The 26,088-nt window shown below is 45.2% G+C and overlaps 1 protein-coding gene across 5 annotated transcripts in view; it reads left to right on the forward strand.

Moving 5' to 3' along the window:
* ZDHHC7 (zinc finger DHHC-type palmitoyltransferase 7) overlaps positions 1 to 20,009 on the forward strand; it is a 33,480-nt gene extending 13,471 nt beyond the window's left edge. Inside the window, exons 2-9 of one of the 5 annotated variants that reach the window (XR_010024658.1) lie at positions 3,152 to 3,237; positions 7,180 to 7,514; positions 13,265 to 13,389; positions 15,406 to 15,502; positions 16,059 to 16,140; positions 16,962 to 17,092; positions 17,882 to 18,681; positions 19,321 to 20,009. Coding sequence is in view for 1 of the 5 variants with exons in the window: in XM_063112125.1 (XP_062968195.1) it covers positions 7,197 to 7,514; positions 13,265 to 13,389; positions 15,406 to 15,502; positions 16,059 to 16,140; positions 16,962 to 17,092; positions 17,882 to 18,058 (930 nt within the window). In the remaining 4 variants the exon portion in view is untranslated. Of the gene's footprint in view, positions 1 to 3,151; positions 3,238 to 7,179; positions 7,515 to 13,264; positions 13,390 to 15,405; positions 15,503 to 16,058; positions 16,141 to 16,961; positions 17,093 to 17,881 lie in introns of all 5 variants that reach the window. The other 4 variants (XR_010024660.1, XR_010024659.1, XR_010024661.1 and 1 more) reach the window with 4 other exon arrangements.
* Positions 20,010 to 26,088: the final 6,079 nt, after the last annotated feature.

The raw sequence follows: 26,088 nt of genomic DNA on the forward strand, positions 1-26,088 counted from the left end.
TCCTGATTTGGGGACAGCACTCAGCACATTATTTACAAGGCTGATTCCCACTTTGCTGGTTTGTGAACTCCTGTGGCTGAAGCTCATGCCTTGGGCTGCACATGCCTGGGGCCCTGCACAGAGTGTGGTGCTTGGACACCCACCCCCTTGTTTGAATGAAATCGATCTCTTGCAGCAGGGTTTGCATTTGCTTCATACACTTCTGTGCCTGAAACAAAGATTTGCTTATTTCTGTTTTTTATGGGTCATCAGTGGGTGTACAAATAGTAAAGCAATGACAAGTTTAAACTGCATTTTAACTAATTATGAATATCAGATTCTTGGGTAGATACTCCTAGTATTGCAGGAGTAAAAATAATTATACCTTGATTCTTTTTTGTAGTAACTGATCACCAAAGATATTGACGTCTTTTGTTTGTTTTCACTGTGTCTATGAGAAATATATTTTCTGTTTGTAGTCAAGAAAAAAAGTCAGGGGAAAAGCTTAAGAAACTTGCATGAAGTTACAGACAAAAGTAAATCTCAGACAGGGCCTTGACTCATGTGTACAGTTCATACAGGAAGAAAACTGTTCTAGCATGGCCAGGACTTGGCCTTGGCTGCACCCTTTTACTTCCGCACCTGCAACTTGTACTTGTGCTGGGTGTTTTTTCCTCCTACTTTGTTTTATTGAGGCATGACTGATATACAATGAAATGCAGAGTTTTACGTATGTAGTTCATTGAGGTGTTTTTTTTTTTTTTTAAACTGCTCATTGAGTTTTGTTTTGACAAACACATGGGCCTGTGTAGCGGGTTTCCCTATCAAGATGTGGACATGTACACCCACTCAGAACATTCCATGGTCTGTTCCCCGTCATTCGCCCCTTGTGCTCAAACCTCTAACCTAATTTCTTTCTAAATAAATTGGTTTGCCTGGTTTAGAGCGTCATACAGGTGGAATCACACCATACTATTCTGTCTGGCTTCTTTCACTTGGCATATTTTTGAGATTTATTCATGTTGTTGCTTATATCGGCACTTTTTTCCCTTTTTTGTTGTTCAGAGGTATACCATGGTATTAATATACCACAGTTTGTTTATTCCTCTTCTGTTGATTGATATTTGCGTTGTTTCCAGTGGAGGATATTCTGAACAAATCTGTGAGGAACAGTTTTGTACAAGCTTTGTGTTCATATTCATACGCATTTTTCTTGGGTAAAAACCTTGAAGTGGAGTCATAGCCTAGGTGTTTACCTTTGAGAGAGTACCAGATTGTTTTCCAAAGTGATGATTGTGTTGGTTAATTTTTTAATTTATAAAAATAATTGGGGATTTGGTCTCATTGTAGAAATTCTGTTGATCTGATGCCTGCAATTGGTAGTCCTATAGTTTTATATTTTAAAACATTGCTAGATAAGCTCATTGGAAAACGGTTCAAAATATTATTAAGCTTTTAAAGTTGGTGGCTATTGCATAGACATTTGAATAAAACTACTATATAGAAATACTGTATTTAAAAAATCACCTCCATTAGTGTAAGCAGGATTCATGGCCACATTTGTATTAAAAGCTCAGAAGGGACTCAGCTGGAGCCATTGGTGTGTAGGTGTTCGAAGGCCTGGGACAGAAGGTTGCCTAGTAAATGCTGAGAGAGGATAGCCTCCAGGGAGTCTTGCAGTGGACAGGGGCACAGGCTGACAGCAGCGCCTGGCCCTGGTGCAGGCGTGGCACACTTGAGGCAGGAAACAGTGCACAGTCTCTGAGGTATTGGGAGAAACATGCTGGATGGCAGAAATGGGAAATTTACCCCTTCCCACCCCTTGATTCTCCCCTGGCCCCCTTACCCCTTCACCCTCTTCCACTCCAGCCTCCTGGTGTACTAGTCAGGGTTCTTGATTTCAAACAACAGGAACTTAAGCAGAAAAACACTCTTTTGGAAGGATACTGGGTAAAAACGGAATGGAGGGCTGACAGGCCCCAGGCAGCCAGAACTGAAACCAGAGTTCCAGCACCAAGAGGCCCGATGTGCTTGCCTTTTCCTTATGGAGGTCTGCGCTAGACCTTCGTTGTGTGTGGAAGGTGGGCTCCTGTGTCGAGCCTCTAATTTTGTTTTATATTCACTCCTAAGGGCTTTGTCCTTTAGTTCTCCTTTCTGAGAGATTTCCTCACTCTCTTATCCAATCCTATTTTTAAAATTTTAAAATTCTACCGTTGTATTTTTATTTTCAGTAACCAGGAAGTTCTCAAAATGGTCCTCTTTTTGTTTGACAGACACAGTCTCTTCTCATTGCTAAGGATGTTAATTAAGGTTGTGCTTTGTTGACGTTTTCTTCTCTGTGCATTGTGCCTGTTCTGAATTCCTTTCTTCCCTATTTCTTTTTTGGGCTCTCTTTCGTGAGACATATTTCAGGTTTTCTTCATTTTTAGGACTGAGCTATGACAAGCACTTGGAGCCTTTCTGTCCATGGGTAGGGTGTCCCCTGGTGGCAGTGAATCTGACCTTTTGTTGGGATTGCCCACATCTTGGGACCTTTAGACCTTTGCTCTTGAGCCAGATAAGTGCTTCTAAAGAGGATTCATCCACGCTCCCACCTGGTAGAGTTCTGGGAGGCACGTGGGAGATTAGTGCAGGGAGTTTGCTCTCTCAGTAGTGTTACCACTCAGTTCCAGCATTCTCCTTCATGGGCCTGGCTCCCTCCCACAGCGGAGTATGATGTCCCATCTCATCCAGTCCCGTCTAGTCCCACACATCTCGTCTCTCAGGCTCACTCTCCCATTTTCTATAATTCCTTTAATGTGGCTGGCAAAAAAGTTTGTTGATGGTTGAAATGCAGCTATCCAGATTTGGTCTGGATTATCCCTGGGGATCTTTCTTGAGAGATTTTGGCTTAGAGATTTGTATTTAACACTGGGACTAATAGAGCAGGAGGGTAAAGTGGACAGATATAAAATAAATTACTTAATTTCCAGGACTGTCTATCAATTACTAGTAATCAAAACAGAAGAACAATGATTTCATAGTTATGGATGGTTCTGAATGACAGCATTTTATGTGTAAAATCTTATGTTGCATATATATGTTCCCCAACTCAATCATACCCCAATAAATATTGCACACTTTTCTGTCAGAAAATAAATAACTTTTCTAATCAGGTTTTATTGTCTTTCAGATCCCATCACATAGGACAGCATGCACCTTAAGATCCTGAAGAAAAGGCGCAAAGTGTTCAAGTGATGTTCAGAAGTAGTTTGTGAGGTAAGGGTGTGAATATGGAGGTGTGTGATTACTACTTCCTGTGTGACAGCAGGCACTTACGTGTTACTGAAATACTTGTGTGTTACTCTGCGCATGGTGAAACAGAAGCAGCGCAGAGGCTAACGGTGACAGGTGAAGTTTCTTTTCACCTGTTGTCTGAGGTTTGCTTACCGCCTGTGCTGAAAGGAGAGTGTGTCTTTGGAGGAGGAGTCCATGAATTGAATGATAAGTTATTGGCCAGTATTGAAAGATGAGGAGAATCTTCAAGTGCAAATAAAATAGAGAGTTTTTGCTCTTCACTGAGGTTGCCCCTTCACTAGTGGAGAGCCATAGTGTTGCTTTCAGAGTTCTGGGAAATGGCTTTATTTAACATGATGATAAAGAGCTTAGGTTCAGCAGTGTAGGAAAAATCCTATTAAAATTGGCCATTAAAGTAGAAAAATGATGATGCGACATCTGTTTACTCTCAGTCAGTGCACAGTCCCTTCAGGGTTCTCTCGGAAATGGGCTTCAAGAGTACAAAATCGATCGTGATTTTGGTATTTCGTGTAGAGTAAGCCTGCGCCCTGATTGCTCCTGAGTGTGTGCATTTTGTTACTGCATATCAAATCGCTGTGCTGTTTGCTCCCATGTTCCCAATCATTTTAGATTAGGTTCATGTAAAGGAATGGTTTCTTCATTTCCTCCCCACCCTTCCTGCTGAGTTGATGAAGTGTAAGCACAGTGACTCAGCGAGCGCACGTGCACTTTATTGCAGAGAGCTGAATTTGTCGGGCCGTGCCTTGCTATGTTCATAGACTGCTTTCTTGAAAATAACGTGATTTTTGGATCTCAAGATTATTTTCCTGTTAACTTCTAGTGGATTTTACAGATTTGGCGCCAAAGCCCTCAAACACTGTGTGTCACACCACCATCTAGTTTGCACTTCTAAGGAACGTCCTCCCACATGCAGTGTTTGGTGTGCTCGTGGATACTCTCATGCACAGCTGCTCCCAGGGAAGGTGCACCCCAGAGGCCATATCCTGCTGTTGTGGCAATTCTTACCAGGCCCTGGGCCAGGAAGCTGAGCTGACCTGGCTCAGGGGTCGGCCTGTGCTCCTTTAGAAGACCCATGGGGTCCCGCTTTCTGGAAGGAATTCAGACTGCACAGACATTGTGCTATGACAGAAGTAGCTTATTGTCTTTCTGTCTAGTAAGCAGTCCCCTTCCTCATGGAGTGCATCCTACTTGAGAAGTGACCATAAAGCAAAGTGGTTCTGGTCAGTATTTTTCAGCTTAAGGCCTTTATATACCTGGGCCTGCACTTGTGATTCACTAAGGAACTTGTATGGAATCCCTAGGAGACTATTTGGTGTTTGTTTTTTGTTTTAATTTTAATTTTAATTAATTTTTTTATTGGTTATGAATATTCATGAGATGCAAAGCTGATTGTCACCCCTCATGCCCATGATGTAGGGGCCAGATTCATACTGGCAGCATACCCATTACCACAAATTGCATTTGTACCTCGTGTCCCCCACCCAATTATCCCCAACTTCCCCTCCTCCCTCTTTCCTCCCCACTCCACTTTGTAGCCTAAGGAATGTTCTCTACCTCTGCAAATCCAATGCACTACTGTGGTCTTTCTTTCCTTCCTTCTTTCTCTCTTAGCTCCCACGTGAGTGAGCACATGCGGTATTTATTCCTCTGTGCTTTGCTTATTTCACTCAACATAAGTTTCTCCAGGCTCATCCATGTTGTTGCAAATGGAAGTATTTCGTTCTTTTTTTATGGAAGAGTAGTATTCCATAGTGTATATTACCACAGTTTCCTTATCTGGTCATCCGTCGATGGACATTTAGGTTGGTTCCATGTCTTAGCTATTGTAAACAGAGCTGAGATGAACATGGGCATGCAGGTTTCCCTTTGACACGATGATTTCCTAGGAAACTATTTGAATCTGAGAAAGGGACCACCTTCTTTTTGTTGCATATGCCTTTAAACCAACATGCCCTTGCTGTGTGCCAGGCATTGTTGAGGCACAGACGGGAACCCAGGCAGAGGAGACATAGACCCCCCTAGGAGGGGCAGATGTCAGGCAGGGCAGGGAGACGTGCAGAGGCTCTTTGAGCTGGGAAGTGGAAAGTACCCTGGAAGTAGAGCCAATGCACGTGCCTGGGAATCCAGGGGAGACAGAAACTTGCAGAGACTTTCTCATCCCCCTGACAGCTTCAGGCTATACTAGGGGTGTAGGCAGAGCAGTTTCAGCCTTCATCTACAGATGGTCATGCTGATGTGTAGTGACCACTTTTCAAAGTGCTCCTCAGAGGAAGAGGAAACCTCTTTTCAGGGTGGCTTGCCTGGAAGAGAGAAAAATTAGGCTGTGTAGAGTGAATGGGGTTAATGAAGAGGGGCTAGACTTCACAAAGGGGGTTTACAGGGGACACTGAGCAGACAAATCTGAAAGATGTAGAGTTTAGAGATGCTAGCTGAAAGAACGGCTGGTTAAGGTCTATCCAAATTCTTTTGATCTTTAGTTTCTTCTGTATCACTTAAAAATTTTTTTGAGCTATTTCACTTAAAAATATTTTTGTGTAATTCAAGAGTAGGGCTATTTTACTGACTTGGGAGAACAATTTTAGTTTTCTTTCATACCAGTCATTACCTTTTATATGGCCAAGGAATTCTGCAAAGTCTTTGGAGTATGAACTCTCATCAGCAAGTTAAACATTTTCCTGATCTCTGTGTTCTAGTTGCATTTAGGAATAAAAAGGCACACCCAGATTTGAAAATATGTCAATCAGCTGTAGCAAACCTGAAATCCAAGAGAGTTCCTGCTGCCCCCTCCGTTTCACACCCCAGAAGCCGCAGTCCTATGCGCCACTTCTTTCAAAGGCAGGCAGAGCTCCTGCTCTGAGAAGTTGCTTGGTCAATTTGTTGAAATGCTTGTCAGTGTTTTCTCTCCCCTGTAAGAAGTGAAGATAAAATCAGCTCTGACCCTTCTCTTCCTGCTCTTTGTCAGGAATATGGTGTCTACACGCATCAGACACTGATAAAAGAAGGCCAGACGTTTAAAGCAGCAGTCAAAATAGTCACTACGAAAGAGCAATTTTGTTTTTAGTTTCTTTGGACTCTGTGTATTCTTGGAAATCAGATGTTATATGAAACAGAGGAGAGGTGTCAATAGAACAGTTTAAAAACGAATGTATTACTAATGAAGGAAACTTAAAAAGATCAAAGTAGAGACGAAGCGCATTGTAGAAATGGGACATAGAGTCGAGTAATATGGAGATGAGATGTGTGTTATCTGAGTTACAACAGGGGAGAAACGGGGGTAAACTGAGCATCACATCGAGAAAAGCCAGGTAAGAAACGTGAGCTCAGTGTTCACGAGCCAGTATAAAATTGAGTGGAGAGCCACCCACTTCGTTACCAGGCTTATACCATGCTGTTTGCTGCCACCTGTACGGAGTGTCTGCTCAGGTGTGCTGGAGGTGACCTGCTGAAAGGAGCACAGATGGTGGGCTGCGGGTGCTTGGAGTGGATACAACAGTGGGCGACAGGGTTCCTCTGCTGTGCAGGGGACTAGGGTGCTGTGATTTTGCATATGGCCTGTCCTTTTCATTATTTTTGTTTGTATGTGACTATGGCTAACTGTAGGTGACAGTTTTGCATATATAAGTATAACCTAAACTGTGGGATTCATTTTGTTGTAGACAGTGGTATGTTAAGATAGAAGTTTTAAAAATTCAGATCTTAACTAGTTAGATTTTTATTTTATTTCCTGCTATGTGTATTTAGACAAACTTTGTAAAATGGCCAAGTGCAGACCTAAAACATCACATTTAAGGCGGGTAGTGTGTACGAGTGCGCGCGCGCATGTGTGTATGTGTGTGTGCGTGAGTATGAGCGTGTGCTTGTGTTCCCGTGAGCCTCACCAGCGCTGTGTCAACCCCTCTCTAGGGCGCGTCAGGGAAATCATGCAGCCATCAGGACACAGGCTCCGGGACGTCGAGCATCATCCTCTCCTGACCGAAAATGACAATTATGACTCTTCGTCGTCATCCTCCTCTTCTGAGGCTGATGTGGCAGACAGGGTCTGGTTCATCCGCGATGGATGTGGCATGATCTGCGCTGTCATGACGTGGCTTCTGGTTGTCTATGCAGACTTTGTGGTGACGTTCGTCATGCTGCTCCCCTCCAAAGACTTCTGGTACTCTGTGGTCAATGGGATCATTTTCAACTGCCTGGCTGTGCTTGCCCTGTCGTCCCACCTGAGAACCATGCTCACCGACCCTGTGAGTACTCGCCACACCGCTGGGTCTCTGTTGGATCTGGGTTTATGTTGCACCACAGCCCATGTGACAAAGCATCTCTTGTTTGAATAACCTCAGGTTTTTTTTTTCATTCCTGGGTACAGACTTGTGGCATTTTTCACGTCCTAACTGGAGTATAAACATTACTTAAATAGAAGTGACATCATGGTATATTGATGGAGAATATTATTCCATTGGGCTGTTTATTCAGATGAAGAGATTGTGCTAGGTAATGTCTAAAATTCCTTCTAGAATAAATGTTTTGTTTCTCTAAAAGATGCACTGAAAGCTAAGAGGCCTGGGTTCTAGATTTCACCACTTTCCTAATCTTTTCAGTCTTGTTTGACCATAAGCAACTAATTCAGCTTCTTTGGGCTAAAGGTTAGATGTTATCTCTGAGTTCCTCCTAGCTCTGTAATTCTTGTTGTGTCTAGCTAAAGTCTGAAGCAAGCGCTGCAGTCAGCTCGCTGGTGAAAGGAAAAGGTCCAATAGTCCTGCAAGGCAGAGAGGAAGGAGTCCACAATCACTGGTGCATCAGGCGCATGCTGTTGTTTTGTAAGAAGCGACTGCCATGTAGAGTTTAGGTGCTGGGCCTGGGGAGCGAGATGCCACGGGTGTGTGGAGCCATTGGGTTCATCTTTGGAGCAGACGGCCTTTAGCCAAGAAGAAAGACAGGCCGGACCTGGCTTAGTGAACTACCCCTAGTTCTTGATGTCTTGAAGGCCCCTGATTCAGAGCTCCCACATGGGGTTGAAGCTGTTTCTCTGAGTTTTAAAGTGTCCTCCAGTTAGGGAGGAGCATTACAGCTGATTGTAGGGTTCTCGCAGGCCATGTGGGAAACCCCATACCCAGTAGCAGTCACTCCTCATTCCTCCCCGCCACCCCTGGCAGCCACTAATCTACTTTCTGTCTCTATGGATTTTCTTATTCTGGTCATCTCATTTAAATGGAATAATATATGTGGCCTTTTGTGTCTGGCTTCTTTCACTTAGCATCATGTTTTCAAGGTTCATTTGTTTTATAGTGTGAATCAATACTTCATTCCTTTTCATGGCTGAATCATTCTGTATGGACAGACCACATTTGTTTATAGCCAGCATCAGTTGATGTGTGTTTGGGTGGTTTCCACTTTTTGGCTATTATGAATAATGCTGCTCTGAACATTTGTGTGGACATATGTTACATTTCTCTTGGGTATGTACCTAAGAGTGGAATTGCTGGGTGGGTCCTATGGTACCTCTGTGTTTAACTTCTTGTGGAACTGCCAGACTATTCTCCAAAGTGGCTGTACCATTTTACATTGCCACCAGCAGTGTCCACATCTTCCCAGCACTTGTTTTTGTCTGGCTTTTGTAGAGTGGTATCTCCTTGTGGTTTTGATTTGTATTTCCCTAATGACCAGTTATGTTAGAAAAAAGAAAGAAAGCATCTTTCTTGTGCTTATCAGCCATTTGTATATCTTCTTTGGAGAAATGTCTATTTGAGTCCTTTGTCCATTTGGATGTCACAGTTTTAACTGCCACATGACTCTGGTGGCCAGTTACAGAAACCACTGGGAGTCAGAGTGAATAAAACCGAGTACACAGGGAGTCTGAGGACCTCATGGGCGAGAAGGCATGAGGTGCTGGCAGGCTATGAAAGCTGTCCAGAAGGTAGACAGCGGAAAGACTGACAGATGCCCTTGGCTTTTCCTGTCCCTCAGAATCCTGGCTCGCCCTGCTGTCTGTGGAAGAAGGGTAGCGCCACAGACCAGATTGAGTTCGAAGTGTTGAGTTCCAAATCCACATTCCTAAAGGAGACAGTGTGACGCAGGAGGGTCAGAGGCCCACTCTCTGTCTTCTTGACCATGCCAGGGTGCAGTCTGGGCTGTACTAGAACCATCACGCCACCCCTGGGCAAGGGCAGTTGAGGGGTCAGGGCAGACCCCAGTGGCAATTCATGTCATTTTCCTAAACCAGCAGGCCTCAGCAGTCCTTGCTGGGATTGGCTGGGGATTGCGTTGTTACTTGAGGAGAGTGGTTGGTCCTTTGAGTGAGGGGTGAGCAGAGAGGAAGACATGTCTGATCCAGTAATAAAGCAGCCAGCCCCACTGCTGACAGATGAGACTTTGACCCATCTTAGCATTTGGAAGTGCACGGAGAACACTGTGAAAGAGCACCTACTACCCAGGAGCTCACAGACCTTCACCCGAACCCGTAGCCTTCTCCCACCCCATTTTAAGCACGTCAGCCTTCTCAGCAGACGTTTGACCATGTGCCTTGTAAAGGGTACCTTTTGTGGAGCTGCTGATCCTGTTCCAGGTGCTCTGCCAAAGGCGCTCTCCCTTAATCCTCTGTGGTGTATGCACATCAGAACAAGGCCTCATGGGCCGAGCCTGTGGCGCACTCGGGAGGGTGCGGCGCTGGGAGCGCGGCGACGCTCCCAGCGGCCGCGGGTTCGGATCCTATATAGGAATGGCCGGTGCACTCACTGGCTGAGTGCCGGTCACGAAAAAGAAAAAGAAAAAAAAAAAAAAAAAGAACAAGGCCTCATGGCGAGGAAGAGACAGAGCTGCTGGGAGTTGAACCAGATTTGTCTGTCTACAAAGCCTCTGCTTGTTATTAACTTCTCTCCGAAAATTTCAAAAATATGCAAAAGTAGAAAAAAAGGACTATAATGGTCTCACTTTCATTTGTAGATATTTGTGTGTATTTTTTTAAAGTAAGGGCTCTTTTTAATAAACATGACCGTAATACCAATAGCTCATGTTAAGCAACTTAATAATTCCTGAATACCTTCTGTCCAGTTGGAGATCACATTTCTTCAGCTGTCTCAGTTCTTTTACATTCTTTTTTGTTTGAATTAGGATCCGAATGTTGTGATTGGTTTATGTATCTCTCAGCATATTTTTAATCTCAGTGGTCCCTGCAATCTCCTTTTTTCCTTGGGATTTTTTGGTCAAAGAAACACAGTCCTTTGTCTTGTAACTGGAGGTTGCGTTTTATATGCCCGAACCGGTTTTAACATGCTTCTTGTCCCTGGTAAACTGGATCAAGAGGCACAGCCCTATTCTTAGCTCCCCTTGGTTAGGCCCTGTGATCCAGAACTCACTACTCCAGTCGAGATGGAAAGAGAGGGTGAAAAAGAAAGTAGAGGAAGCGTGCTCTGCGAGGCGTATCTTCCGTGGAAGCATGTCATGGTTGAGAGTGCTTCCTAAGCCTGGGTATCTGGTTTCCCTCACCAGGGCAGACTGGAGGTGGGTCGTGGGCAGGTGTGAAGAAGGGTTTGCTAGAAGAGGCAGCAGTAAATCAAAAGGCAGTTCCAAAGGGAAGCAGCCCCAAAGGCATTGTGTGGTCTGATGCCTCTGCCCTCAGTCCTGTGGGAAGGTGGGGTGGGAAAGAGTCAAGGAGCACTTTAGAAAGACCTCCCGCTGAAAATGGTTCCAGCTGGGGCTTGCGGAACATGCTTGGTTATTTGGAAGGTTTGTTTTGGTGGAATGAAGTGTGGTCCCCTATTGGTGCAGAGGTGACAGGGCGCTCTCCCTGCAGCCGTCATCATGGGCATCTCCTGGCAGTGCCTTCTGTAAAAGTGACAGCCAGTGGCCACAGGGCCAGCCCTTCCATGTGCTGTCTCTGCTTCTGCCAAACCACACCTTGAAAGGCTCAGAAGGAACATGTAGATGATGGACTGTGGGGTCCTCTGGTGAATGGCCTCGGAGCCCTGAGGAGACTGTGCCCTTGGGGAGCTCTCTTGTCAGCCCAGATTCTGAGCAGCAAAAAGGACCACCTGGAACTAGAACATGTCCAAAACCCCTTGCAGGATCTAACATCCTAGGGATCACCTAATGGAGTACTTGGCTTACCCCTTCGAGAAACATCTTTCCTCAGTTAACACATCATAACTGATCCAGAAAAAATGGGAATTGCTGGGGTGTCTGCTTTCTGGAGTGTATTATGCCATATTGTATCACATTTGCTTTTACCATGGAAAAATACTTGCGTGTCTCATAAACGTTAAGGATGTTTGGAGTTTTTAAATCTGGTCCATTTCCGCTTATTGAGGAAAGTTGTAACACTGAACTGTTATTTGGGGTGTATATGCAGTATTACAGGATTTTGTAAAATCATAGAATCAATAAGACTCCTCCTGGATTGGTGAAAGAACATTGATGATTAAGGACTCCAAATAGTGGTGTGTAAGTAAGTTAAGTAAAATATTTTACTTATTCTGATTTAAGTTTCCAAGTCAAGAAAGTTTGAACCCTTAACTTTCTGAACTTCTTTAAGGAGACAGTTTGACCGTTAACAAACTCTAGGATCTTGACCAAAACAGCTTTCCCATGTTAGAGTGCTAGAACTGGCGGGTCCTTGTTTGGAGGAAGTCAGCTGCATTGAAGGTTCAGCTTTGCCCTGCAGCCCCTCCCTGCCCCATGCATCTTTGGGGCCTCATTGCCCACTGCTGCCCGAGGCTCTGGCTCTGGCCTAGTGGGGGCCTTGAATCCAGTGGGCCTCAGTCTCCAGCTCCTCAGCACACTCAGCTGCTGAGCTTTCTAAAATTTGGATGTTGGCCCTTACACCGCAGAAGTTCAGCTCTGTAGCTCTGTGTCCAGCTGGGCATCTGGCTTTAAGGAGCTCCAGCTGTGCTTTTGCTGTTGTCAGACTCACTCACTGTCCCTGACCTCCCCTCCGTTGTCCCCCAGGCTCTAAGTTCCCACCCTTCCATTTGCCTGTCACTGCTCTCTGGACTCTTCCTGATGTGTTGGTGGGTCTCATTCTCCAGAAGTGTGCATTTCTGTGTGAAATTCAGGCTTTGGGCTCAGACAGGATATAAGACTTTGTTCCCTACCTTGAGGCATTTAGGACCCCCAGCAGGTCTGCCAGTCTTTTTCCACCCTGCCACAACTTCAGGAACAATCTCCCACAAACATGTTCGTCATTACATGTCTCCACTGCCCTGTGCATGCCTGCCTTTCCCTGCATCCGGTCTTCAGCCGACTGCAGGCTCTGTCCGCTGGCTCTTGCCTCCAGTGCTCTGCCTCTTGCCATCAGTTCCCAGCTCCCCTAACTTATCTTTCCATGGCTTTCCCTTTCTTGTCTTTGTCCAGCTCCTCTGGCACTTTGGACAAGGGCACATGCACTGCCACAGCTCCTGATGCTGCTGTGCCCGGGCTGCCTCATGAAGTGGGTCAGGTGGTCTGGGCCGCCCTCTGCCCCTTTGTATGTAAATTATGTGTGAATGCTCCTGATGAGGTTGGCAAAGAGACAAATGCATTACATAACTTGAACAACATGAGATAAAGTCCTTTTTGAGACTGATTTGTTCACGTTCCCCTGCTGCAGCTGATAGGACACTCTCTGGCAGCACTTGCCAGGTAAACCCTTCTCCTTCACATGGGGTGAGAGGGAGGCAGTGTTGACAGGAACGTCCCAGGCACAGAACGTCTGGAGGCAGCCACCTGCCCTCGTGCTGGCACATGCTGTGCCTCCAGTGTGTCCCACAGTGAGCTAGGAAACACCATTTCTCCATTTATGAAAAGGATAAAAAGGCCTGTTTTATTTATTTATTTTTGTGGAAAATACAACTTCTGGTCCTGTACGAGTAATGCATTTTCCATATTTAATATGCTTTAAGTGGCAACCACAGCATTATAAAGTATTTGATCGAATAGAAAATCTAAGATGAATTCCTACATTTATTGACTTTTTTTGACCTTTCCTTCTCCGCAACTAAAATACATTCTTTTCTTACTGTAGGGGGCAGTACCCAAAGGAAACGCTACGAAAGAATACATGGAGAGTTTGCAGCTGAAGCCCGGTGAAGTGATCTACAAGTGCCCCAAGTGCTGCTGTATCAAGCCAGAGCGCGCCCACCACTGCAGGTACTGTGGCCCCCGCCACAGCGGGACCTGTAGGTGTCATTCTGTCTCCATGATAGAGGGCTGAGTCCAAGGGCCAGTGTCAGATCAGTGCTGCAGAGACTTGCCAGGAGTTTGGGAAGAATACAGACTTTGGGATCCCTGCTCACCAGGGGAAACTCACTGTAGGACAATAGCCAGAGGAAGAAGTGACAGGCGTCTACTTCTGTTTCAGTGGCATGGCGCCACAGGTTGGCACATGCGGCTGCTGGGCACATCCTGTGTGGAATCCAGTGGGGAGGCTTAGAATCTTCCCCTCACCCCTCTCCTGGTTCTCCCAGCCAGATAAACTGAGGGTTATTGAGTGTTCACATGTCCTCACCTGGTGTGGTGTTGCAATGTAGATGCTCAGTTCTTCTGGACATGCACTCAAACACCACTCTCATGTTGAGAAGCAGGAACATAAGCCCAGTCCAGTTGTGCATGTGTACCCGAACATCTAGCTCTCTTGGCTTTGTTGCGTTTCGTTTGCTTCCCCTAGCTCTGCCAACTCCTGACCTTCGGAGAGTCTTTTGCTGCTGGGGGGCCGGGCCTACTTCACTTCTTGAAATAGTGGTCATGCATCCTTGTGCTTTCAAACTGATAGAGTGTGGCCATACCTAAACAGTGCCTTTCTCCTTGTGTGCCATGATTTGCCAGGATGAAAGAGGGTGAGCTGGAGGTCCTTCCGTGGACTCCAACAGAAGACAGATAGATAGGAAGGGGGGTTTGTCTACTTTATGGCAATAGTGAATTTTAAAAGATTCATATCCATGAAGTTTGGCCAGAAAATTTAAAAAATGAAATGGCATAGAGACAGAGAGTAGATTTGTGGTTGTCTTGGGCTGGGAGTGGGAATCGGGAAATGACTGCACATGGACATGATGTTTCTTTTGGTGTGATAGAAATTTTCTAAAATTAGATGGCAATGGTCTCACAATTCTGCTAATATAGTAAAAATCATCGAGTTGTACATTTAAAATGGGTGAACTTTTATGGTATGTATATTATACTTTTTAAATCTGTTTAAAATGATGAAATGGGAACATATTGGAAATTATTGTATTAACTGGTGCAGTACAAGTCAGGCAGAGAAACTGAGTCAGTGAACAGGTGACACCGTTACAGAAAGTCCACCCGCAGTTAAGAAATCTGCCATAGATTTTTAGCTTGATGTAGTTAAATATGGTGCAAGCTATTTCTAAAAAATAATAGATAGCAGATTAGTTATTTAAAATTAGACATATGTAGGGCTGGCCCATTAGTCAGTTAGAGCTCAGCCTTATAATAACACCAAGGTCAAGGGTTCGGATCCCCTTACTGGCCAGCTACCATATAAATAATTAATAAACTAATAAATTAATAAAAATTGGACATATGGGGGCTGGCCAGTTAGTTCAGTTGGTTACAGTGCAGTATTAATAACACCATGGTCAGGGGTTCAGATCCCCATATTGGCCAGCCAACCAAAAATAAATTTTTAAAAAAGAAATTGGACATATGGAATATTTTGGATAAAAGTAAAATACACAAGACAACTTTATGCACAGGTGCATAGTTCTATGTTTTGTGATGAATATAGATTGAGTGGTCGGAATCATTTGAAGGTACCAAGGATTTTTCTTTTCCCAAAGGTAAAAGTTCAATTTTTGTTTTTATTGAAATAGACTTATAAGCTTGCAAAACTGGGATCATTATTTATAGGTGTGTGTGACCCAGTTCTACTGGGAAGATCTGAAAACTTGTGAAATATGGCTCAGTGTAATTTTTTGGCTTTGAAACTGTTAGTTCACTGAATTTTTTCCTTAGGAAACAGAAGACATTTAACTTAATTAAAATGATCAACTGTAAAGGAATATAGTGAGTATATATTATAGATGTTTTTTGTCATGCTATATTAGAACATGGGTTCTAGTGTTTTTCCACCTTTGGTTTTATTTGGATATGGTACTCTGGTTTCCTCAGAGCATGGAATATTGAGAACCAAACTCTCCTTTTCAGTATTTGTAAAAGATGTATTCGGAAAATGGATCATCACTGCCCATGGGTGAACAATTGTGTAGGAGAAAAGAATCAGAGATTTTTTGTGCTCTTCACTGTAAGTAAAAATATTTTTGTAGTGACTTACACTGAATTTGAAATTCTTTAACTAGAATCTTGCCTGGAGCAGGGGAATTTATTCTAACATCAGACCAGTTTCTCTCCAGCTTTTTCTCTAGGATTCTTTTTTTTTTAGAAATGGTATGTTTATTTAGTCCTATAAAATAATAACAACAACAACAAAGACTGTATATGAGGATTCAAATTCTTATACTGTGCTGTCATTGGTAGGAAGCAGTCCCAGTAGGTAAATATATGTTGCTTGTGTTATTTTAGGTGTTCACTGAAGTTTAATTCTCTCTCAGATGCCTTAAATCACCATCATTAATAATATCTTCCTAACGTATGTTAGAACTTACTTCCCTTCTGTATATTTTTCTATAAAATTATTTTACCTGGTCTGATACAATCGTGGGTAGGCAGATGTCAACTGCTGCAATTTACTCCTTCCCTTGTTATTTTTTTCCTAATAAATGAAATGGTTGTGTAGATAATAATGTTCATGAGCCTTTGCTCCTAGAAGGATTTAAGTTACCAATTTCTCCTCATTCTAGATGTATATAGCTCTGTCTTCAGTCCATGCTCTGATTCTCTGTGGATTGCAGTTCATTTCCTGTGTCCGTGGGCAGTGGACAGGTAAGCTCAAATTTTGTGGATCATTCCTAGAAGTGCATGCTATTGGACGAAAAAGGGAAAGCTTTAAAGGAAGATTTGATTTTCCAATTTTGAAGGAAATCTTTGCAGTTATATTAGGAATTAATTGAATTTTTTTAGAAAAGAGTATCGTTAAGTTTTAACATTGCCATTTTGCTGGTAGAGTGAAGCCATATAATTGTTCTTCCCTAGTCAATTAATAACATCTACTAAATAATTGTATTTTGCAGATTTTTCAGCTAGAGGGAAATTAGTGCTGTTCCCACCAAATCTTTTATTTTTTTTCTGGTAGCTAGCTAACCCTTGCTCAAAACAATCCTTTGTATAGCGCACTATAAATGAACCCAGCAAGTAGAGTGAACATGGGTGTGACTTGCCCAGCCGCAGATATGCAGTTAGGCATGGTCAGGTTTGTCTTGCCCCTTGGGGGGTGTGGAGGGTGGCCTCATGAGGACTCTTCACAAGTGTAGGTACACATGACTCTTCTTGTGTAGCCTTAGTTGCATTTTAATAAGCAGTTCAGTATACAAACAGAGTCAGTGGATACCTCAGGTAATATGGAATCTTTTGAAACTACTGACCAGGAAATAAATGGTGGTGTGTGAATTTCTGCTTGGAAGGGCCACCTTCCTCTGCTCCTCAGAGAACAGTGAATGTGCCTATTTCCAAAGCAAGCACATTCCTCTGTGGCAGCTGGCTGAGCGCTGGCACTGAGGGCTCTGCTCTGAGCTAAATGCCCTACAGTTTGGGGTGTTCATTATGCTCCTATGTCTGGCCATAAGACAACTTTCTCTTTTTCACAGAATGCAGTGATTTTTCACCTCCAATAACTGTAATCCTGTTGATCTTCCTGTGCCTTGAGGGTCTTCTGTTTTTCACTTTCACTGCAGTTATGTTTGGCACCCAGATCCACTCCATATGCAATGATGAAACGGTATGCTTTGCTTTGTTCTGTGCTTGCCTAGTTTTTAGCCAAAGCTTGAGTAAATGAAAAACCCTAATGTCAACAACAGGTGCATATGTATTAACTTGGGAGATTAATTGGGCAGTTTTGATAAGCTCGAAAAGTTCCCCGTATTTGTTATTCCTTTCATTATGCACAGTGCATATTTCACATATCAGTTTGATTGGAGAGTCAACAGAGCCAGGCAGATAGAACCCAGCACGTTCCCGGCCACCTGGAGCAGCTCAGTGAGTGTTAGGGAATTGATCGCCTTCATGCCCTTGCACTGCAAGTCTAGAGTAGGTGCTTGGTAAATATTTGTACAGAGTAGTAAGTGAATAAAACTGTCGGTTCCCTGGCTTGGAGGCCAGTTGTGGCTGTCTGGGCTAGCTGCCTAGATTGAGGCCACAGCCCAGCTGTCTCTGATACAGGTCTCGGTAGATGGCTGCAGCCTGGCTGTGCTCACAGAGGCCGTGGGGGTCTGGATCAGGAAGGAGAGCCACTCTCCTGACCACCTTGCACCCACACTTTAACTAAACACTGGTTCTAAAATGAAATGGGAATCTGAAGTTTGGTGTTGTTGCCCCGTTTTTTGTTTTGTTTTTGGCAGCTGGCTGATATGGGGATCTGAACGCTTGACCTTAGTATTACCAGCACCATGCTCTAACCAAGTGAGCTAAGCAGCCAGCCCTAGTGTTGTTCCTGTTGTAACCACTCAGCCCTGTGTCTGTTGGGGATTTCCTGGAGCAGCCACTCACTTGGTTTTCTTTCTGCTCCCAGGAGATCGAGAGACTGAAAAGTGAGAAACCCACGTGGGAGCGGCGACTGCGATGGGAAGGGATGAAGTCTGTCTTTGGGGGTCCCCCCTCCCTCCTCTGGATGAATCCCTTTGTTGGCTTCCGATTTAGGCGACTGCAAATGAGACCCAGAAGAGGAGGCCCGGAGTTCTCTGTGTGAGGCCCTCCTGTCATGCTGGAACTTGTAAATGACTGGCAGTTATTTATTTGGAGTCTGAAAGGGCATCAGCAGCTCATCTGTGACCAATAGGGCAAAATGGAACCTACACAAACCAGTTGCTTGCAGCAAGCAGAATTTTATATATTTCTAGTCACAGATTGCAGATTTTCCAAACTGGATGATGACGCTCTCTTCAGTTTTCACCCGTACGACCAGTGTAAAGGTGTGTGGCCATGCACAGAAGCCAAATGTCATTACCTTCCTGCACAGTTAGGATTCTTGTTAACAATACTTTGCATTTTCTAAGAAGATGTTTGGGATATTACATGGGTTATCAAAACCCTGTGTACTGAGCTGCTTTTTCAATATGAAGAAAAAAAATGTCAATCCAGTGAACAAGAATTCTCAGACCAGTCATTTCAGGGAGTTCCTGTTGACCCTGTGATTCATTAGTGCACTCCCTTGATCACAGAAGGGGCGTTTACATAGAAAGACATTTTGGACTTGATTAGCTCTGACACTTGCACTGAAGTTGCAAAAGATGTGTGTGCTAAACAGTGAAGGCGGCTTCCGGTACTCCCCACTGCCTGGAAGAGGCACCCTTTGACCCTTGCAGCAAGTCTGTATGTGTGCGTGTCTGTGTGTGTGTGTGTGTGCGTGCATGCATGTGTGTGTCAAAATTGGCAGTGTTGTTCACACAATGTAACATTTAACAGCTGTGTACAGCAAACAAGCTATTTTTTAGAAAAGATGTTTCAGGGAAGAGGGGAGAGCTGCTGCGGGGTCCTCCCCAGTGGGGTCCCCCTGGTGGGGTTACTATGAATGTATTGCATACTGGAGAATATCTTGATCCAAAGAACAATCATTCCTGTGTGGTCCTTTGTTGCCCTCCTTTTTAAATTTTATTTTAAAAATCTGGAGTGCACGAGGGCCTTGGAGCATATTTTTTTGTTGCTCCAGCCAAATCAGCAGTGCATAAATGGCACCTCAGAAAGAGAAGAGCAAAGTCTCTTGGTGGCCTCCTGCCTCATGCCTCTCGGTGCTGCTGATGGCTGGGAGGTAGGGAGGCATGTCATCCGTGAGACACGAGAAGCCAGGGTTGGCCTTCTGGTGCCTCTGGGAAGGTGAGGGGCCGCAAGGCAGCCAGCCCCTGGCAGGGCCACTGCGTGCCTCCACGCAGGCAGCACTGATGCTGAGAATGGTCGGGATGGCAACAGCTCGTGTTTTTCTGTCATCATTTATGTTTACTTCTCTACCCACAGCACAGGTGATAAAATCGGATCCTTGGTGTGGAGCTTACAATTATGCCAGAAAGCAAACAGCTCCCCTCCTTGGGGACTTGCCTTAAACTTGCCTGGTTTGTACATTTTTTGCTGGACGCATCAAGAAGCAATCTGACACAAACACGGTCTGAGGGTCTTCCTTTTAGCCTGCCTCCTGTGCTGAGAAAAGTTGGTGTCTCCCTCCTGGGAACTGTTGGCCTATGTCTTCATCTGTGAGCTGTTTGGTTTTGTCTTTAGTTACTCTGTACCCTATTCTGATCAGGGCTTCTACCTTTGTCCGCGCAGAACCACAGATGGACCTACCCGACACTCAATTGTGGCCGAGTGAACAGACCTGTAGGTGCTTTTCAAATGGACTGAGTCACTGAAGACATGTGAGCTACTAGGGATGAACTTTCACAGCCAGAGGATGGGATGCGTCTCGAGGGTGACACAGAGACTGTTCTGCGTGTTTATTTGCACGTCTGTTGTCTGGGGAGGACGTGTGTACTGGGCTTCAATGTGAGGCTTTAATATGTATATCTTGTTAATCAATAAAGTAATTACCCAAGTGGTTGAATCCTGTGAGACTCGGCAAGTACGTGCAAATCAAGTGTACTTGACTTTTCAACCTCTTCTCTCAGTGTAACTTTTATATGAAATAAAGTCACTAATTGATGGTTCTCAAACAGTTTACTAAGTGGCGCTGTTCTTACTGGATGCCAGTGTGTTTGCAGGGACTGGCCTTGTCTTGGTTTCTTGACCTGGACGGGGCTGTTACAGTCACTTCTCTACAGTATCCAAAACCTTCTGTGTGCTTTTGCACCTGTGACAAATGACTTGGGCATTCAAGTGCTACTCAGACTTTGCCCTGCCCACATACCATTGTTTGTGGAATACCTTACTCTGTTGCCTCACATCATTTTACTTAGTGTTATCCTAAGCGGTCCTGTAATCATTTTTTTAGTGCATGTTGAAATAAAAACAATTTTTAAAAAAATCTCTCTACAGTCAAAATCTCAGGTACCTACAACTTAATTCATTCAATAAATTTGTCTAATATTTGTGCTGTGCGGGTCCTAAATAGCCTTCTTACCTCTGTGTAGGCAAGATGGGTGGGGGGGCATGTGACACACATGCACTCTCACAGGCCCTTGCTGCCATTCCAAACATTCAGAAACAGGATCCTGGAACACGAAGGTACATGCCAAGGACAGTTGCAGGACACCAGGCAGGCGGCAGCACTCGGGCTTGTGTTTGTAGCTCTGCAGGATTTTGCTGCAGTATTTGATTCCTTCAATTAGGATACTATGTAGGCTCATTATATAGAAGTCTGATGAAAAATGAAAAATAATACCCAAATAGGAAGGAAATGAAAATGAAAATAATACCCAAATAGGAAGGTGGCTAAATCCTGTCTTCTATTGTGTGTGAAGTCAGTTTGGCTACATAAGCAGAAAAGATAACTCAAGGGATAGCCAGGGAAAAGCACATCAAAAGCTGGATGCCCATAAAATCCATGATGATTCCAAAGTAGCATTTGGGATCTCCCAGTAAAAGGGTAAGCTCCCTACAGCATCTACTGAGGACGCAATTTAAGACTAATTGCTCTTTATCCAGTTGGTAATTTAAGCAAAGTCACAATCTGAAGACACAAAGGCAAACAAGTGATAATATGGACCTGCGGCTAGTCCAGTGATCTGAAAGCTGAGCCAGAGTCTGATCTGTAAGAGAATGGATGGCTGGGCGGCAGGCCAAGTGGACAGACTGCTTCCTGAAGGGTCCAGGAAGTTACGGAAGAAGGTTCCAGAGCCCATGGCTTCCCGGAGCTCCTCTTGGCCCTGGGACACACCACCTGCTCTCCCTTCAACTCCCCACTCACCCAATCTGTATTTGTCACATTTTATTCATTGCACAATTTAGATTGTTATGACGATATTCTGCTGCATAAGCAAGTAAGGTTCTATGGCTTTTTTTTTCATGCTTTTTTTTTTTTTTTTTTTTTTTTTTTTGCTTTTCCTAGAGGTGAAATTGCCTCCTGTTGCCATTTAAAGCCATCACTGGGCTCTTCCACCCCTGGTAGCCCTGTGTCTTGGGGCACTGTGCAACTGCTTCCTCATGTCCCGGCTCCCACACCTTCTGGACTCTGGTGCGAGTGGTGTGATGCATCTCCTGGTAGTTGCTGGAGAAGGACGTGTTACTCAGGTTTTTCAGGACCGTAGCCTGTCGGGAAATGCCTTATTCAGCCCCCACCGTTGGTTGCTGGCTTAACTAGACCGTGGATTCTGGGCTACTATGTTTCATTCAGAACGTTGAAGATAAACCCCATCGTCTCCTGCCTCCCAGTACAGCCATTGAGTGGGTGCATGCCCTTCTGGTTCCTATTTTGTGTGACTTTTTTTTTTTTTTTTAATCTCAGGAAGCCTTTAATATCCTCTCTTTAGTACTCAGATTCTCAAATTTAACAGTAGTCTCTCACCCTGCCATTTGTTGTGCCGGTGCTTGGCCGACCCCTGCCATCTGAAACACAGCTTTTTGGTTCTGGAAACATCCTGCTACTTCTCTGGCAATCTCCTCCTCTCTGTTTTCTTTTTAACTCTTATAAATTGGATCTTGGGCCACCTACACTGATCTTCTAATTTCCTTTCCTGTTTTGCACTCTTTGTTTTCTGGAAAGTGACTTTGTCTTCTGACTCTTTTATTGGATATTTTTGTCTGTGTTTTGGTGGCTTTCCAGTACAGAGATCAAACCCTGTACTTGGTGTCATCAGCATCACACTTTAACCACTGAGTAACCGGCCAGCCCGCTACTGGATATTTCAGGTCGTGATGCTTTTAATAGAGCTTTTTATTGTTCCTTTGTCCTTTTCAAGAAACAGCCTCCTGGTTTTCTTCTAGGGTGCAGTATCGTCTCCTCTCTCAGAATATTGGAGTTTTGCTTTGTTTTGAGTTTTCCTTTGGTGCTTGGTTGGACTGCTTGTTCTCTCTCAGCTCCTACCCCACCTCATTTTCTCCTCTATTTTCATGTTCTCTGGCTTTCGTTCCTATTGGAGGTTTTGCCTAATAACCTAGAGTGAGACACCAGCAAGCTGGTTGGCAGGACCAGGGAGGGGGAACCAGCTTTTCCACGAGGAAGACCCAGAAGATTCTCCCAGAAGGTCCCCTCATCTCCTGCCTGGGGTGGAAGATGCCTACTGGCCCTCCTGGGGCTGGTGGAGAAGGGCCCGGAGGCCTCGCTAGCCCCTTCTCCCTGCTTCAGGCTAGCGCCTCCCCTCTGCTCTGCACTGTGCCTGGGGTCCTTGAACCCAGCATCTCCCAGGAATAAACAGCCCCTCTCTTTTGGGATCAGGGAGTGGTACCTAGGCATCTGACCTCCTCTTATGGAGACCTCTTTCCAGCCCCAGCTGCATATCCAATAATTGCTTGTCGAGTTCCGAGTCTTCCCCAGTGCTCCCCACTTCCCTGGGAGGTGGCATAGCTGGTGTGGCCATTTCACAGGTGGGAAAATAGAGGCTGCAAAGGTTTCCTGACATGCCCAGCTGGGCTGGTGACAGGGCTGCGTTTCCTCATGGTACATTAGCCTACACTCAGGTGAACATTTCCCCCAATACTCATGACAGCAATTGCTTATAGAAAACTTACTTTGTCTCTGTCCCATGCTAAGATTTAACATGTACAGTTTCCCTGACCCTATTGTCAGCATTTCATAGATGGGTCAGGGACCCATACGTAGCAAACAATGTTTGTATTACATTTAACATTATTAACATTAGCTATAAAGGTATTTCAAAAAGTTTGTAGAAAAATAGAACTAAAAGATAATACAAGTTTTTCCACAAACTTTTTGAAGCACACTCCTATTTAATATCAATAATAATAATGTGAGAAGCTGTGTAGTGGGGGGCCGCCTACCAACTCACCTGATCATCCAGAGGCAGAGAACTCCATGACAACCAAGAGCTGCTGTTTCATGGACTCACACACAATGTGTGGCCACATCCAAGGTGGGCGCTGGGTGAGGGATGGAAGCTGTGGGAAGGCGGAGAGAGGGCTGGCTCCTCAGCATTTGTCTGCATAATGACCACCAGAGGGCAACACGAGACAGCAAATGCCCACACACTGCTCAGGCTGCAAAAAATGAATCCACAGCTGGCTCATCCATCCAGTTGGTCCACAGATATTTATTAATATCAGTTGGTGCACAGATACTTATTGAACATCTACTATGGGCCAGCAAGGTCTCTGCCCTCAATTGACACTAATACAATAAATTAAATACATAATTATATACTGTGATTTGTGCTCTGAAAGAAAAGAGCAGCTGGAAGAGGACACATCAGGGTGGACATCGTGGAGGAGGAAGCATCAGGGAAGAATAGTCCAGGCAGTGGCAACAGTATGTGCAAAGGCCCTGGGGCAGGGAAGGGCTGGGCAAGTTGCAGTTCACCCGCTGTGGGCAGCGAGTTTTAGTCTCTAAAATCAACATTGAATTAGAGCTGGTAAAACTGCAGAATACTGGGGCTATAAGAGCTGAAGAATCCATTCAGCTCAGCCTGCCGGGCCAAAGCAGGTACTGAGGGGTTAATGAGCACTAAGGGTCACTGGGTCACTGGGCTCCTTGGGGCAGAGACTCATCTAAACTAGATTTCTTAAAGGATGGGTTAGCTGTTTCCCCCCAAGCCCAGGAACAAAGCAGACAGACTTTTGAAGATAAGCAACTTCAAAGACATTTCCTTCTTGGGTGGGTTGTTAGGTTCTTGGGTGGGAAGATTAGGGCAGTTGCAGGGTGGGTGGGGGTGTGAGAGGCCAGGAGGGTCTGCACATGGTCTTTCTCTAGTCTCTGCCTGGATGAAGCCTGGCCACCTGCAGCACCAGGGGACAACTGCTCACTGGGTGGCCTCAAAGGCTGGCTGTGGCCCAGCCCCCCCGGGAGATCTCAGGAAGCCCCCACAATGGTGCTGCAGGCACTGGAAATCTCCCTGATCTGACCAATCAGGGACCCCCTCCCAGAAGCACAGGGGAAGGGCTGGGTCCCTGGGCCCACACAGCTACACTTGCTTGGGGCTTGTGCTCCATTTGGCCAGACAGAGCAACCCCACATAGCCACACACATGTCAGTGGGGCTTGGGGGAGCGGCCAGGACTCTTGCTGCACCTCCTCCTCTCTTGCAGGCCCCTGGACAGGATGGAGTTGGGGGGGCTTCCTTCCCCCAGCCCCCTCACTGCGGGAGGGCTCTAAGTTAAGCTGTTATGTCACTCACACCTTGGTGTGAAGGAGCTTGATGACGTTCTCTAGGCCAGTGGTTCTCAAAGTGTGTCACCAGCAAGAGCTTGTTAGAAATGGAATTCCTGGGCCCCGCCCCAGACCTCCTGAATCAGACACTCCACTCAGATGGCCGGGCTGGCAGTCTGTTGCGGCAACATACCCTGGGCTGAGAAACACTGCGATGGGACACAGGACTGGAAAGAAGAGTGGAGGGGAGCAGGTCTTTCGAGCTCAGCAGTGCCAGAGAACACCAAGTCGGGTCATGGACCTGCTGTCCAGGATCCCAGTGCTGTGCTCACCATCTGTGGCACCCAGTAGCAGCCCCCGCCTTGTGCAATGAGTTGTGAAGGGCTGGGAGGATGCTGGGCACGTAGCAGGCACTCGAGAAACGAGTGACTATTATGGGATGGTCCAGCGAAGGGCTTTGCAGCCACGGCAAGACTATGAGCCAGACCCGAGGAGCAGTGAGCGGGAGGTCACATTCCTGGCCAATCTTGTTTACCCTTTACTTGGTTTTTCTGGACTAACATGGTGTTCTCTGTTAAGATGGTCTTGCAGGTTTTTTTTTTGTGGGTTTCTTCTTTTTTTAAACCAAATAAAAACTTAACCAACTAAACAAAACCAAGTCCATTTATAACAAAGTCCCACCAGGTCAAACATTTACAATCTCCCCAGAAAGCGCTTTATCCATGGCAGAGAGGCCTGTGGAATGTTAAAGGCTGCAGCTCTTGTCTTTTAAAACCACTAACATCTTCGTGTTTGGGGCTTTGCTTTCAGCTTAGAGGTACTTTTCCATCTGTCCTCCTTTCTCTCAGCAAAGCCCGAGGAGGCGAGGGGCAGGGGCAATGTCTCCCAGGTGCTTGGACCAAGCATGGGTGCTTCACCCTGGGTCATCCTGGGCTGAGGCTACAAGCTGGTGGCTATGACCTTGATCTGCCCCCAACAGCACTGATGAGATGCCTTTACTCAGTGGCTAAGATCTCTAAGATGAGATTTCCCTGAGAAATTCAAACTCGTAGCTCTCTTGGCCCCAGTTCTTCCTGGCCAAACTGGCTGGAGCTCGTGGTGCGGGGGGTGCCTGTGCACGCTCACCCAGGACAACATTTGAGTTAGTTTAAAAAAGATAATTTATTGAGGTGAAATTCACGTAACATAAAAACAACTTTTAAGGTGAGCCATTCAGTGGCACTTAGTACATTCACAATGTTGTACAACCTTTAGCTCCAAAACTTTTTTATCCCCTGAAAAGAAACCCCGTCCTCATTAGCAGTCACTCCCCATCCCTTACTCCCCCCCCCCCCCCCAGCCCCTGGCAACCATCGAACTACTTTCTGTCCCCAGGGTTTGCATATTCTGGACATTTCGTATGCATGGAGTCGTGTGATCTGTGGCCTTCTGCATCTGGCTTGACTCACTCAGCACCATGTGTTTGAGGTTCGCCCATGTGGTCAGAACTGTGTCATCCTGTGTTATCTGGATTAGAACTTCATTCCTTTTCATGGC

The sequence above is a fragment of the Cynocephalus volans genome, chromosome 10, assembly GCF_027409185.1.
Source record: "Cynocephalus volans isolate mCynVol1 chromosome 10, mCynVol1.pri, whole genome shotgun sequence".
NCBI classification, from domain to species: domain Eukaryota; kingdom Metazoa; phylum Chordata; class Mammalia; order Dermoptera; family Cynocephalidae; genus Cynocephalus; species Cynocephalus volans.